A 14,378-nucleotide genomic window follows, 5' to 3' on the forward strand; every position below is an offset into this window, starting at 1 on the left:
AGAGTCTCTAAATTCTAAACATGAACTTTTATCGATTAACCATGCTATATGTGAACAAAAAGTTTTAAAAACGGTTTTTGAACCTGTAGCAGATGTTGAAACTCTCAATTTCGCAAGCAAAAACACGCAAATCTAAAACAGTTTGCATATATTGGATGAAGGAAGTCAAGGGATAATTGGAAATAATATCTGTTACTTATTGAGGTTAAATAGTTACTTCAAGTTTCAATAGTTACTTCAAGTTAAAATTTAACATGACATATAAAAAATTGCAGACAAGGTTTCGAGTTAAATTTTCTAATACTACGGCCTATTAAAAACTCGACACTGACCGGAAGTCAAAAAGTGTTTGAATGCGCTTGATACAGTATAATTGAATAAAAGTTGATCTGATTTACCCCCGTTTACAAGCTAATTAATGCCAAACGTACGTGTACAAAAATAATTAAACCTAAAAGCGACGGAAAAATAGCGTATTTAATTCGTTCATTCAACAGTAAAAACGCCACTTGCATCAGAATATATAATGCGAATAAGTAGTAAAGTCTTTGCCACTGGAGTAAGAAAATTGTATCCATCGTGATCATCAACATGTCCAGGAAAAGTTTATTATTTTTAACTATTTTTGATGAAATTTTTCTGCAATTTTTTCCTCTTTTATCCCCCGTGACCAGCTTTCTAAAAGCAAAGAGCGAGTGACAACGGCTGAGACCAGCTAAAGCTATCAACCTAAATGTTGAGCAATAAAATATGGCTTCTGTAAAAAAGTTATTTTTTGATTCTTGAGGTTTTACCTCGTATAAGAATTGAAAGATGTAATATATGAGATTGTAATTTCGATGGTTTTTACTTTTAAGCGCTCAATAATAATGTAAAGTTTAAAGCTAATGAAAGAAAACAAGCCTTTGGGATTCGTTTGACAAATATTTTTAATTCAAATATGTTGAAAATACAGCATAGATTATAAATGTGTTGCAGAAATTTAGGTCCCACTAAGGAATGTAGGAAGTAAGATAGTGTATGCCTGCACCAGCTGGCTATACCAGTTCACATAAAAACTTGAAGCTATGAAAAAAGTTAAAAGTTCGCGTAAAAACTTGATCCACACAAACCGCCGATGATGAAAGACGCGAGAGGAAGTGAGGGGGTGAATATGTAAGCTTCCTGGGTGACTCATACACCTACATTACTCATGAACAAAAAGAAGAAAAAAAAGAAAACATAACTCATGAAAATGAGAAAAAAATATAACTCAGTACTCACTGAAGTGAGTGACAGAGAGTGCATTTTCTCGTCGACGAAAACTTGAGGTCACGGACGGACGGACAGACGGACGGACAGACAGACGGACATGGCGAGCACAATAGTGCATTTTTGTGTTGATGTTCATACCTGGTCTATTAGTAACCACTTTTTACATTTTATGTTTATAAAGTAAGTTGGTGATCATGAAAGCTGTTTACTTGAGGTGAGATATAAATAAATAATTTTATTTGTGATTTCTCTGTTGATCGACCATGGTTTGAATCATAATAATGTTACTACTAAATTTTCAATTAATTAATGTCATCTCAATACACAATCTGGTAATTAATTATGATATATGGGTGTCATGTTAGATCAGTAAGTTATTTATATAAATTATGCAAGTTATTTCAATTGATAAAATTAAACTTATATCTTGAGAAAATTTACCACACACGATGAACATTGTGTAGAAAAATCGAAATTAAGAAAAATTATTTTTAAAGCCGATGTCATGTGATTTGGTTCTAAAAATTGTAAACATTTTTGAAATTTTTTAATATGCTTTGTAGTTCGTACTATTCACGTATATAGTTTCATTACATGATAAGTTGCTCATTTTTATAACGGCATCAGAGTCCATTTCATGTATTTAAAATTCTTACATAGCAAATAAACAATTTTGTTGCAGCTCTCATCCTAATTTTTCAATTTTCGCATTTTTTAAAATATTATCTGTCCGAAAATCGTTGCGACTTACAAATAATTAAAATTTTCCTTCTTTTGAACACATGAAACGAATTGTTTCAGAGAAAATGATAGAACAATTTAAAGAACAAATTGAATAAGTGAGAAACTTCAATAAACTGTAGAGATCCAGCAGGAAAAAATTGTATAAGGTTATAAAAAATTTATATAAAATAAATGATAATAAATATAAAATGCTATACAAAAATTTTTCGTTCCATTAAATCCATTCCTACAATTTGAGCCACCTGAATTTTTTTTTTCAGGATAAATATATTCATATTAATTATGATATACAGTTTGATAATTCATCATTAATGATAATAATAAAACGATGAATTTATTTTCATTTTAATAACAATTTATTTGGATAATTTACTCTATGTTTTCCAGTGTGTAATGTAAAAGACATCAAATTGAGGGGAACGGATCGGCTCCCTAATTTTAACATATACAAGGTCAGATCCAATTATATGAGATATGAATATCGTTTTCAATTGATATTTTTAGAGAAAGAAAAATTAAATAAATTTTATCACCTTTGCGCTTTTGTCCATTGACTTGGAAAGTCAGATGGTGACTATTAGGCATTGACTTAGATGACGTATTCATACTTGGAAAGAACGAATACATTTTAAATTAGTTAATTTTTAGCGCATTTTCTCATTTATGGGAAAAGTGCACTATTGTGCTCGCCATGTCCGTCTGTCTGTCCGTCCGTCCGTGACCTCAAGTTTTCGTCGACGAGAAAATGCGCTCTCTGTCACTCACTGCAGTGAGTACTGAGTTATATTTTTAATTAATTTAATATAACATTTAATGAGGCAGGCGCGGTTCAGCGGCACAAGTTACATATTAATAATTATTACGGAGCATTTTGGCTATCGAAGTTCTTGAAAAAATCAATATGCAGCAAATGTTCGGCTGTCAAAGTACTAGATTTTTTGCGCATTGATGCAACCTAGGAAAGTAGCTTCATTTACAATTTCATTCACTTGCAAAAAAAGTGAAAGTAATTCGATGTAATTGATTAATGCAATGTACACTGTAATTAATTATCACAATTAATTAACTAAAGCTAAATCTAATTCTAAGTTTATGACCAGCACTCGGCCATCATTTGCCGTCTCTCATCATTTCCCATGCATTAAAACATTGTGTGTCTTTCATGAAATTGTGACGATAAGCTAGTAAACATTCATTCGCTTGGTATGAACAGTGAACATTCCTGCGAGTGAAACGAACAGTATAAGTATATTCATTTAAGTGTGATGAACACTTGAGCAGTATCATTTATATGAGCGTGAAGAACAGTATACGTCCTTACTGTCGTTGCAAAAAGCATGCACACCAAATGTTTTCATTTTTTTGACATTGACAATTTTCATTGTCAAAATATTCATATATAGAAAAAATCCGGGACGTTTTCTTATCAATAAAATCTACGGATTTCAGCTTTCAACATTACGTGTAATATTCAGATCCCTTAATTTGACTCATAGAACAAAATAAAATTTGTTTGAACTTGGAACAAACTTTCAATTCTGTAATAGCTTCTGTAATATTATAATTAATTAAGCGCACAGTTGAGTAGGAGCTTTTGGATATCTTCTTAGAAGTTCATCACAACTAGAACAAAAAATCTCGCAATTTTATGTGATTATAATTTATTATTGATCTTTTTGATTTGAATTCTGAATGGAATATTGATTCATTGTCTCATCCCATGAGACAATGCCCATCACTTTAATTTGAATTAAAAATATTTGTCGAACACCCCATTCACTTTAACTATTGAATTTTGTTGAAAAAAATCGTTAGAATACGTTTTGTCAGAAAATCGTTAAAAAAATGTAAAATAAAAAAATTCGTTTGTTCTTGATTGAAAAAATTGTTATAAATTCTCCCGCTGATAAATCTGAAAATATTTTGCACGTATATAAGAAGCTTTTGCATAGCATAAAAATAAAAATGAATCTCCTCATGAAAAATGGATCTCATATTAAATCTCCTCTTATATTCAAATTATCTTGCAGTTTTATGGACGTAAGATTTAATCCTTGTGGCTTCTATAGACGGATGAAGGGAAGAGTCTTAAGGCTTTGATTGTAATTATCAACAGTGAATTGAGATTAAATTATTAGTGTGTTGAGGTGGAAAAAAGCGTATACTGATTTTTAGTAACAGCTCAGCGTCAAGAAAGATGTTTATTGAATGGCGAAGTTAAATCTTTTGTACTTTTATTGATGTAAAATATGCGTTTAAAAATTACTTTTTAAAGACAACACTTCTAAAGAATCCAGTGTCTCCGATGTTACACATGTACAATGAATTTCTAATTTTATTATCATATATTAAAAAAATTAATTTTACATTTTATTTTCAAAATTGAAACAAAATTTAAAATTTCCAAAATTATTTATTCTGTCAATTGATAGATGCATTGTCTCCGACTTTGCGAAGTGTACAAAATTTCAGATCGATTGGAGAGGTAGAAGTGTGTTAAATATCGATTATAAGATTTATAGCAGACAGACAAACAAACAAACAAGAAGTGAAGTTAAAGAGAAGTGTTGTAAAAAATATGCGTTTAAAAATTATTTTTTTAGGACAACACTTCTAAAGAATACAGTGTCTTTGATGTTACACATGTACAATGAATTTCTAATTTTATTTTCATATATTAAAAAAATTAGTTATCAAATTTTTTTGAATATATAAAAATTGTATACATTTCCAAAATTATTTATTCTTTCAACTGATTCATACATTGTCTCTGACTTTATGCAAGTGTGCCAAATTTCAGATCGATTGGACAGGTAGAAGTGTGTTAAATATCGATTATAAGATTTGTAGCAGACAAGATTATTTTTTTAACTTCTAATGTTTTATTCTGTCAATTGATTCATGCATTGTCTCCAACTTTACGCAAGTGTGCAAAATTTCAGATCGATTAGACAGGTAGAAGTGTGTTAAATATTGATTATATGATTTGTAGCAGACAGACAGATAGACAGACAGACAGACAGACAGACAAGAAGTGAAGTTAAAGAGAAGTGTTGTAAAAAGAGAGACAAATTTCTCTTCAGTTTTAAATATTGGATACTTTTCCGGGATGACATTGGTTGTAAGCACATTAGATTATTTTTGAAAGACATGATTTTATTGATGAGCTCAGTCATGACTTTAATGGAAAAATTTGTATATCAATCGATTTAAGATTTTTCATGATTTTGCTACACGAGTAAAATGTCTGTATATCATATGTTTTTGAACGTAGGCCTATTCACGCCAACGCGTGGACCTGAATGCTTCTCATTAACGGCAACCTGACACTTATCCGTTCATTAACGACACTTATCCGTTCAACAATCATAAATTTTAATAATTAGTGAATCATATTTGGGAAAAATGATTGGGATTTATGGCCTATTTAAAGCCCAGTATGCTGGAAGACCATGCAGTTCATTGTCCACTAGGTACAGGGACAACCACGAGTCTCGTTCTTGTCCTGAACTTCGCACTTTTGCCGAAAAGAAAGAAGTTAACATTTTATATAGAGATGTTTGTGGGGTCTCGAACATGGCTGGTTAGTCACATATTTATAATGAAACTATCGATCATAACGAAAAATATTTTATTGTGAATTTACTCGTTAAAATATTGCTACTCAATAAAATGCAAATCATGTATATTTCATTATTTGTTCTTATGTTGCTGTCGGATTCTTTGGTCAATTGATTCATTCGTTATATATTGTAATTGATTCGTTCGTAATTGATTCATTCGTTATATCTGGAGATGAGGGTGATGACTAAAACATGGCTGGTTAGTCACGGCTTTATAATATAACTATAAATTAAAAAATAAAAATATTTTATTTTAAAATTTATCTGTTAAAATGTCGCTACTTCATGTATGTTTTATTATTTGTTTTTACGCTCCTGTCGCATTTTTCGGTCAATTGATTCATTTATTGAATATTTTGAAGTCTTAGGGTAATCTTTAGTTCATATGCTGAAATTAACTGTAAAGTGAGGATACTTTAAATGTATATAATCATGATGTCATTTATAACATATAATCATGTTATAGTTATGATTTAGTAATTGTTTGTACCAATTTCGCTTAAATTGTGAAATGGAACCTTCGTTCGAACTCACTTTCTGAAAGCAAATATAATTGAACTATTGGATGTCTATATAGAAGAATAAACGGAAAACGTTTTTGATTCTATGAGACAACTAAACGCCCTACCTGGGTTAAACGTGATATTTTTATACAAAAAAGTGAATTATACTTTTTATTTTCTTCCCCAGGTGGCAGTTGCCCTGTTCGCTTGGTACGTTAAAATAATGGATGTTATTATGTAAAAAAATCTCAATTTGTTTTCAAATAGTCAAAATATATCGCACCCTTCGGATGCCACAAATCATTCTTGTGTTTAACTTACTTTAAGTTAAAAAGATTCGTTGACATGCGTAAACGAATTAGTTTACTTTTCAGACCTTCAAGTACGGTTCTTTTCAGACGTACATACACTTTGATTTTTACACGTATATTTATTTTGCTTTTCGGACGTTTATACACACAATATTTCAGGCATTTCCATGTTTCAAGTTTCTAGACGTGTGATCTGTTCGACTTCATTCTCATTTACCAACAGGATGGCGTCCGTGACTGTTGAAACTACAGATCCGCCAACTACAACGCCTCGAACTACAACGCTGCGAACTACAACGCCGCGAACTACAACGGTGCGAACTACAACGCCTCGAACTACAACGCCTCGAACTACAACGCTGCGAACTACGACGCCGCGAACTACAACGCTGCGAACTACAACGCCGCGAACTACAACGCCGCGAACTACAACGCCGCGAACTACAACGCTGCGAACTACAACGCCGCCAGCTACAGATCCGTCAACTACAGCGCCGCTAACTACAGGGCCGCCAGCTACAGATCCGTCAACTACAGCGACGCCAGCTACAGATCCGTCAACTACAACGCCGCCAGCTACAGATCCATCAACTACAGGGCCGCTAACTACAGGGCCGCCAGCTACAGATCCATCAACTACAGCGACGCCAGCTACAGATCCATCAACTACAGCGACGCCAGCTACAGATCCGTCAACTACAACGCCGCCAGCTACAGATCCGTCAACTACAGGGCCGCTAACTACAGGGCCGCCAGCTACAGATCCATCAACTACAGCGACGCCAGCTACAGATCCATCAACTACAGCGCCGCTAACTACAGGGCCGCCAGCTACAGATCCATCAACTACAGGGCCGCCAGCTACAGATCCATCAACTACAGCGACGCCAGCTACAGATCCGTCAACTANCAATGTATAACCACATTTACACACATTTACACATTGTATCATCAAATTTACACAATGTATAACCACATTTACTCATTGTATCATCAAATTAAAACACTGTATAATCACATTTACACATTGTATCATCAAATTTACACAATGTATAACCACATTTACACACATTTACACATTGTATCATCAAATTTACACAATGTATAACCACATTTACTCATTGTATCATCAAATTAAAACACTGTATAATCACATTTACACATTGTATCATCAAATTTACACAATGTATAACCACATTTACACACATTTACACATTGTATCATCAAATTTACACAATGTATAACCACATTTACTCATTGTATCATCAAATTAAAACACTGTATAATCACATTTACACATTGTATCATCAAATTTACACAATGTATAACCACATTTACACATTGTATCATCAAATTTACATAATGTATAAACCACATTTACACATTGTATCATCACAATTATACACATTTTTATCATTGTATTTACACATTATATCTTCATATTTACAATCTAAGTCTATAAATATTTACTTGTATCCCTGAACTGCTTCTGCGTTCGTGTCCCGGAGTCTTTTTTGTATAAAATTTTGTACATATATTTGTAATGAAGTGAGTTTTCTTATAATTTTTTACGCTTTCGTTTATGGAAATGGGCGTTAAGTAGAAGCGTTTTTTTTAGGTTTGCCAAGAGTTCGGCAACACGGCGTTGTGCGTACCTGCAAGTAGCACCAATAAGTGCAACAATTGTGGCAGTCTACCCGCCGCTTGTGATCCGTATGATACGTCAATTCCACATGTGTGTATGCCCGGGATGCCTCCTCTCCCACTGCCAGCGTGTACAAGTCCAAAGGTGTGCAGCGCAGGAGCTTGTGTTGATGGCATATCAGACCCAAATAATCCAGCCGCAGTTTGTGCTTCAAATGGTGCCTCTACAACACAATTTTATTCACTAAAACCCGCATGCACCTCGGCAGTACTATGTTTAGGAACCAACGTAGCGTTCATTTACAACTGCACGTCAGGGCATTATTTTAATCAAATCTTGAACTCGTGCAAGAGTCTTCCGGTGAATCACTGCGAAGGCGTCACTACTGACGGAATTTCTGCCAGTTTAACCAACTGTTCGAACGGAGTTGTGTGTCAAGGTGGTGCGTTTGTCACTGAAATTCAATGCGGCACTGGGCAGGTATTCAATATTAGTCAAAACGGTTGTATTGTTAGACCAGCATCTCCCAAGTGTCCACCAATGGACGGATGTACTTTCGCATCCAGTGGTTCCCTAACCACCACCAGGCCTCCTGGACAGTCGAGCTCAACCACCACCAGGCCTCCTGGACAGTCTAGCTCAACCACCACCAGGCCTCCTGGACAGTCGAGCGCAACCAGCGGAAGTGGATCAACGTCTACCACAACACCACCAACATCTTCATCTACGACCACTACAAAACCCGCCGGTTGTTCTGCCAGCAACGTCAACAAGCGCTATCCCCATGAGTCCAAGTGTGAGAGGTGAGATCTTACTCAACACCGACGAACATTGACGCACTAAAGTTACTGGTTTATGATGAAAGTAATTCAATCGACCAGTTTAAGAGTAAACTGGGTGGAATTTGTGCCATGAACCAGTTTATGCGCCTTTTTGTGCCGTGTTCTAAACACTATAATTATTACTAATGGATTTACATTTAGATTATCTCGCATAATTAGAGAATTTGACAGTAAAGATTTATTAGACACTAATAGAGTCTTGTATTCTCTGTACGAAAAGACATCGAAAAATAACATAAATTTGAAATTATCGAAGCACGAAGTTTCAACAAATTTTAACTTAATTTTAATGGGATGAACATTTTTCTGTGGAAAAACGCGAATTAAATTCCGTTCTTTCCCAGATACTACACGTGCCGTTTAATAAGTGGTATCTACAAGTACGTCGAGTTAATCTGCAGTGGAACTACGGTCTACAACCCAACCACCGGCTACTGCGAGCCGCCAACAACCACACCTTCCTGCCGGAAAAGCAGGTGAGCGACTATGGGGGATTTTATTTTTTTATTTATCCATATATATATATGTTTTTAGACTCGCATCAGAGGATTATTTCAGGCCAATAGAATCGCGTCTTGTATCATTCACTAATTGCAGACGGAAAGGATTAGGAAGCGGCAGGACGAATTTGGTTGGGAGAAACAAACACACAATCAATTAATAAATGGATTTATTGGTTAAGCTCACGTGACCTGCTCGATGTGATGATCCAGGAGGAATAGGTAGGCCGGGCCAGAGGTGCAGGGGCCATACTGTCAAAACTGGCTAAGTAAACGTAAGTACTTACGAAGTTACGCTCTATTTTCTTGTCTATGATTGGTGGATTTTGCTTGAAAGACCGTCAATGATTGGCTGATGAACTTACGATCTCTTAACTTTTTTTGAAAGTATGGACCCAGGTCGACGTGCCAGCGTGGTTGCGTAGTGAGTCGTCGTGGAGACGTTGTAGGCTGAGCTGATCGAGCGATGCCGAGATACGAGAAGACGTTACCCGAAACACGTGACGATGTGGGCACGTATGGGGATGTGGATGCAACGCCGTAAGCACGTTTTAGTGTCACTGAACGCACGTTGATGTAACTCACAGAATATGTCCAGCAAAAGATCACTGAATGAGTTCACTGAATGAGTTCACTGAATGAATTCACTAAATGAGTTCACTGAACGAGTTGACTGTACGAGTTCACTGAATGAGTTCACTGAATGAGTTCACTGAATGAGTTCACTGAATGTTCACTGTGCGAGTTCACTGTATGAGTTCACTGTACGAGTTCACTGTATGAGTTCACTGAATGAGTTCACTGAATGTTCACTGTGCGAGTTCACTGTACGAGTTCACGGTATGTTCGCGGAGAAGCGTCGGCACGCAGGGAATTAGGCGTAGGCACGCACCGCGGCAAGATGGCGTCCCGCGTCGGGCTTGGCCGGAAGATGCGGGCTTGAGACGCCGAGGCTACAGGCTGCAGGTTGTAGGTTACAGGCTGGCAGGTTGTGGGTTGCGTTATAGGCTGCAGGTTGTGTTACAGGCTGCAGGTTGTGGGTTGCGTTGCAGGGGACACTGCGAAATATTGCAATGTTAATACACAATCCACCACACATTCCACAAATGAGCTGTATAAGTCACGTGAGCTACGTTATACTGAATATTTTATTGTTTAAAAACTTGCAACGTCTCTGCCATGACTTTACTCTTACATTTAACAATGAATAACAGCTATTCTATGGCAGAGTTTCTAGGTTAGGGCTTACACTTAACACGTTGAATAAGAGCTGTTCTAAGGCAGGGTTTCTAAGTTAGGTAGCGTACGCGAGATGTTGACAGTTCGATGTCTGGAGGCAAAAAGGCCGCTAAGGTTTGAGAAGCTATAAAGGAACAAGGCGTGACGGAAGTCGATGTTGCCATACTGAGCTGCTCTCTCCGATTATTTTTATGATGATTTATAATTATTTAATAATATGATTTATTGTGTATGATTTTAATGTATATTGTAAGTATTCATATTATTATGAACATAAATATAATTAAATTAGTTCTAGGTAGCGGGATATGATATACATAATTAGTTTTATGTAGCGAGATCCGCTACACGACCACCACCTACTGCGAGACGCCAACCCCCACCTTCTTGAAACAGTCTCAGGCAGTCAGGCACTGTTCCAAAATCATCATATATTCTGTTGAACCTGCATCGGGTTTCATTTCCTGAAGAATGCGTCTAGTTTTGGAACATTTCAGGTTGCATTATTTCTATACATGTTGTATTCATTGCATACTTACTAAATTCCTTCTCTTTCCTTAATTTCTACACAGAAGTGATGCAGCTTAGAGGCCCACGTCTACAGGGTTGTCCGTGCAAGCTTCAAACGCAGCAACAGCATCAAAATTTTATGGCCCCCGTAGTAGAAGTGACGCTAACATTGTAATCATTGCAACCATTTTAACTTGTTTCCACCATTGTAACTTATTACAACCATAGTAACCACATAAACTTAAGCCCTGAAAGATCCCGCTTGATGACCGCTTTTAAATGCAGTCCATGCAGTCAGTCCATCCCCTGTTATTTGGTTTTAATAAAACCTACTAGTCTCGCCGAAAGTTGAATGATGTTTTGTTTGTAAATTCGTGCACGGGTTAAGAATGCGACGTGAAGCCGGAGGGTCTAGGACCGTGAACTGTAATACTGGACTATTCACTGAATAATAAGTAGCTCACGATAGCGGAGAACGTGCTGGAGTGCTTCTGACGATACCCTATGTCATGCATGGTTCGGAAAGGATAGTCTCAAATTTTTACAATGCCTACTTCGATTTTATGTAAGAAAGACTTATAATCCAGCTTAGTATCTTCAACTGACAGGCTAAAGAAAATTCCGGCACGGCGATCGCTATTTCTACAACGACTGTGAATCTAGTTTTATATCCGCTAGTGAGATTTAGTGACAGGTATACTGTACAAACTGTGAGACCTTATATCTCAAGATCGTTGATTTTGCTAACTGTTGTTGTTTAAGTTGTCTGATATTGTCTGATATGAATTATCTGATATTAATGACATTGTCTGATATGAATTGTCTGATTTCGTCTGATATTGACGATACTAAAAATTGGGTTGTCGGCCTTTAGATTCTGCAAGTATCATTGAAGTTTCTGACCAGTTCCCGCATTACTAGTCCCTGACGTCGTGGTCATAGATACCTCACTTCCTCCTCTCGTATTTTTAAGGCTTCAGAAGTGTGTTCTTTTTATTTTAGTGTTTGTTTTTTGGTTTCGGAAATAAACTGCATTGAACTAAACATGCGTATTTTTATTCTTTTGTAACCAACTGCAGTTGTTGAATTGTCCATCGTTGATCGTGGCTTGAACAATTTGCAGCGTTCCGGTGAAAAAAATTTCGATCACGTGACAAATAATATTAAATAGCTTAAAATCAACATATTTATGTTGCTGGTATTGAAACCAATCATGAAAGTACATACTTTCATAGTAGTTGAAAAAAATAATACTTTTTTACACTAAGAATTTGGAAGTCCAATGATTTAATCTTCTTTTACTTTAGAATAGTCTTGGATGAGTCAACCGCGTCCAAATAGCAATGCACTTTTTAGACTTTAGAATACTTTGTTATCTTCATTTACTTTAGATTAGTCAACAAAAATATTGAAAATCCTTGTGATACTTTCTATCAATTATGGAAGCCATTAAAATGACGAAAATTATATTGAAACCATAATTACTTAAAGGTCGTGTTCCAAATACCTAATCCGAGGTGTTACTTAATGATTAGTAGGAGAAAAAACTTTTAATATTTTGAAATTAAATAAAACTGGGATTTAGTACTAGAACCTTCGCCTAACGTGACAGCTTCAGTCTAGAGGACAAAGCAACCACCTTGGGGAGGCCCACAACGAGACCTTAAGTCACATCCCAAAGAAAATTCGGGGTAGGCTTCAGTCTCCGCCCCAGAGTTGCTATGTTCGCGTAAGAGTTATTCTGGGTCAGTTGGCCAACTGATCGCAATCAGCGACTAGTCAGAACCTCCTTGCTGACTTTATAGTCTCCTGAAAGTAGGGCAAGAGTTGGCAGAATAAGTACCAGGCGCTTGTAGCTGTCTGATTCGGGGACCGGATTGTAGACCGAAAAGCGGACATATAGGGAAGCTGGTGGACTATGCTCCCCGAGAGATTCAAAGGAAACATAAAACTGAATCATGACCAAATTTATTCGTACCCTGAATCAATAGTTAATATCATGGCCTTTTTACTCGTGATAACTTGTTGTACACGCTTTGGGTAATGGTCAACAAGGTTCCTGCATGTATCGACGCTAAGTTTTGTCCATTCTTCCAAGGCATACTGTTCCAATTCTTTCAAATTTTTAGGTTGTCTCTTTTTCATCTTTATTGTCAGCACGCGCCACAAATTCTCAATTGGATTGAGATGAGGAATTTGACTAGGCCATTCCGTGACATTGATGTGAGAATCCTCGAACCACTTCTTGACTATTTTCTATGTGTGCTTCGAATTATTATCCTGCTGAAGAATCCAATCAGGACCAAGAAAAAAACTTTCTGCATCCTGCTTGATGTTATTTTTGATAATATAAAAATATTTTTCTTTTTACATGATTCCAATTACTTTGATCAGACTTCAAGGTCCCCCAGCAGAAAATGAACCCCAAAAGATAAGATTCCCACCGCCATGTTTAGCTGTGGGGATTGTTTTCTTTGGATTATGAACCTCACCTTTTTCTCGCCAACCCAGTTAAAAATCCAAGGCGTATCGCCGGCGTGTTTGGGTAGATTAAGGTAGAGACGCTCGGTTGGGGCGCCCGAGTAACATCTCCGCATCATCGGCGAAATGTCCATTTTTTATGCGCGACGGTTCGCTCTTAAACGGCACGCGGCCGCGGCGCGTTTCGTAGACTGACCGAGCGCGGCAGCGCCTCTATCATAGGCGCAACGGGCATGAAACTCCTACGCAACTTACATGGCCGCCTCCAACTATTTATTTAAAAAAAAAAACCTCGGCGGTATATCGCCGAGATTATTGCCTCTGCACTACCATACTGGATATGCATACACATTCATGTGAACGTGCATGCATTTCCAGCATGACAGTACAAGCAAAGAATCTCGGGATATACAGCCGAGGACATATTAAATGATCAAATACTAATTTCCATAAAACATAAACAAAAGTAATGTTTTGAATACAATGAAACGATTGGCAGCTGAAAAAATGTATTAAAAAAAACATTTATGTTCACAGCATCGAAGTGATAACTGCCATGCCAACGTTTTATTTGAACTAGACTCTCAGGTCTCAGTTTAATGAGAGACTAATCAACACTTGGCGAGAATTGACCATCTAGTAACAAGTTGTCGGGAGTGTGAAACTGTGAACCTGTCTCTTATACACATCTAGATGTGTATAAGAGACAGATATAATATAACATAA

The 14,378-nt window shown here is 36.4% G+C and overlaps 2 protein-coding genes across 2 annotated transcripts; both read left to right on the top strand.

The window, feature by feature from the left end:
- The first annotated feature begins 1,448 nt into the window (after nucleotides 1-1,448).
- On the top strand, nucleotides 1,449-8,100 carry LOC108683416 (probable serine/threonine-protein kinase clkA). The gene is made up of 3 exons (XM_018172728.1): nucleotides 1,449-1,468; nucleotides 6,688-7,349; nucleotides 8,054-8,100. The coding sequence occupies exons 1-3, from the start codon at nucleotides 1,449-1,451 to the stop codon at nucleotides 8,098-8,100; spliced, it is 729 nt and encodes a 242-aa protein (XP_018028217.1).
- On the top strand, nucleotides 7,934-12,232 carry LOC108683417 (A-agglutinin anchorage subunit). Its single transcript, XM_018172729.2, has 3 exons — nucleotides 7,934-8,883; nucleotides 9,267-9,398; nucleotides 11,234-12,232. Exons 1-3 carry the CDS (start codon nucleotides 8,177-8,179, stop codon nucleotides 11,247-11,249), a joined length of 855 nt encoding a protein of 284 aa, XP_018028218.1. The 5' UTR covers nucleotides 7,934-8,176; the 3' UTR covers nucleotides 11,250-12,232.
- Nucleotides 12,233-14,378: the final 2,146 nt, after the last annotated feature.

This window comes from Hyalella azteca, unplaced genomic scaffold (assembly GCF_000764305.2).
Source record: "Hyalella azteca isolate HAZT.00-mixed unplaced genomic scaffold, Hazt_2.0.2 contig10885, whole genome shotgun sequence".
In the NCBI taxonomy this organism is placed as follows: domain Eukaryota; kingdom Metazoa; phylum Arthropoda; class Malacostraca; order Amphipoda; family Hyalellidae; genus Hyalella; species Hyalella azteca.